The 1,904-nt window shown below is 49.2% G+C and overlaps 1 protein-coding gene across 1 annotated transcript; it reads left to right on the forward strand.

The window, feature by feature from the left end:
- The first annotated feature begins 395 nt into the window (after positions 1-395).
- On the forward strand, positions 396-1,214 carry NOP10 (NOP10 ribonucleoprotein). Its single transcript, XM_060168461.1, has 2 exons — positions 396-525; positions 826-1,214. The coding sequence occupies exons 1-2, from the start codon at positions 472-474 to the stop codon at positions 964-966; spliced, it is 195 nt and encodes a 64-aa protein (XP_060024444.1). The 5' UTR covers positions 396-471; the 3' UTR covers positions 967-1,214.
- Positions 1,215-1,904: the final 690 nt, after the last annotated feature.

Here is a 1,904-nt window from a genome sequence, read left to right on the forward strand (position 1 = left end):
GAAATAGGGCGAGGGAACCGGATGTAAAAACGGGGAGGGAAGAAAACCTTATTCTTTCTTCCCTGAGGTAAAAGGGGCTCTGGATCCTGGAGTCCTGGTTTCTCCAGGTGCTAGAAACCCATTGCCTCTGAAATGGGTGTGAATTTTGAGATAAAGACAGGATTCTATTCATTAATGTTCAATCTGTGTCCATCCCCACCCCCCTCCAATGCCTAGAAGAGTCTGGCACACAGTGGGCACACTCCACGTGTCTTAGAACGCCCGCCCGCAAGGTTGCGACTGGGTTGCAACGGGCCAAGTCCTGCGCTAGTGCGCCCCCATTCTGGCCTGCTGGAGAAAGGCATAAACTGGACTACATTTCCCGGCGCGCTTTGAGAGCGAGACTTCCCGGCTATCCCGGAAGGAAATTGACACGTGAGGCCTTCAGTTAAGAGGCGCTGCAGACTGAGAAGCTCACGCTTCTGTGTGGTCATGTTTCTCCAGTATTACCTCAACGAGCAAGGAGACCGGGTCTACACGCTGAAGGTGAGAGGAGGAAACAGGTTGTATATGGACATGGCGAGAAATGTCGTTGGGAGGAACGGTCGAGACGAGCCCGTCAGTTGCCGAGGTGGGTGGGGGGACCGGAAAGCCCAGAAGCCTGGCGTGGTAGAGGCAGGAGTGTGTGGCTTCTTGATCTGAGCAGTCGCGGCTCCTGTCTTCATGTTTACCCTTTTCGCGCGGCCTCCTCCCCATCCCAGCCTCCATTTCCCTCACGACGCCAGTGATTGGGTTTTCCCACGGCTCCAGTACTGAGCTTATGTTCTGTCTTTCCTCCTCGAGCAGAAGCTTGACCCCATGGGACAGCAGACCTGCTCGGCCCACCCTGCTCGGTTCTCCCCAGACGACAAATACTCTCGACACCGAGTCACCATCAAGAAACGCTTCAAGGTGCTCATGACCCAGCAACCGCGCCCCGTCCTCTGAGGATCTCTTGAAATTTCACGTCTCTTCTGCCGCCTGCTAGCTCTCAGGAGACTTTCTGAAACCAAGCTCTTCCATCTGTGAGCCTTGAAGTCTTGCTACGACCCTTGCTCCTTGCATCCGGTCTCATCCTTGCCTTTGATCATGCTTGTGGTGAGGCCATCATGGTAGCATCCCCTTTAAAGGGAAGATGTTTGAATCTTCTTTGCATACTTTGAATCACTGCCAGGTTATTAAAATGATTTGAAAGAGCTCTTATTTTGTGTGTTGTGGGAAGAAAGGAGTGGTTTAAAAACGAAAACGAGGGAGACGAGAAGGAAGAGTGCCCCAGGGGTACAAAAGACCACTTGGAAGAGAAACTTTGGTGGCTTCTGTAGCAGGAGCAGTGCTGTGCTTTGAGTCTTAGAAGCGTGCTGGGGATGGGGAAGAGACCTTGAGAAAGACTCCTGTGCAGCTGTCAGCATCCACTGAAAAATACCCGTGTGCTCACTTAAGTAATTTTTTTGTCCGTTGAAATGACATCTGACTGAAAATGGAAGAGTTGCTTGAAAAATAACAGCAGCTATATTGTAGAGAAAAGGCATCGAATTGGAAGCCAGGAGACCAGGATTCTCCCCTCTCTGTATACCTTTGAGAAAGTCAACCTGTTTAGTTCCATTTTTCTCATCATTTCTAATTGCTCTTCTAACTCTAATATTGATAGGGTTCAGTGGTGGAGCTTAATGTACCTACAGTGTTTGTCCAACCATTGTGAATAGGAATGCCTTTATTTACCGCCCCTCTGGAAATATTCCCAGGCTTTTAGTTCTCTCTTCTTACATACACCTAGCTTTATATTCTTTCTGGTAGCTAGCTGGTATGTGGAACTCTACATGGATTTTAATTTAGAAGATGAGGTATGAGAGATTCGAGCAGGGATTTTTGTTGTTTTTCAAGCTACT

Source organism: Lagenorhynchus albirostris, chromosome 1, assembly GCF_949774975.1.
Source record: "Lagenorhynchus albirostris chromosome 1, mLagAlb1.1, whole genome shotgun sequence".
In the NCBI taxonomy this organism is placed as follows: domain Eukaryota; kingdom Metazoa; phylum Chordata; class Mammalia; order Artiodactyla; family Delphinidae; genus Lagenorhynchus; species Lagenorhynchus albirostris.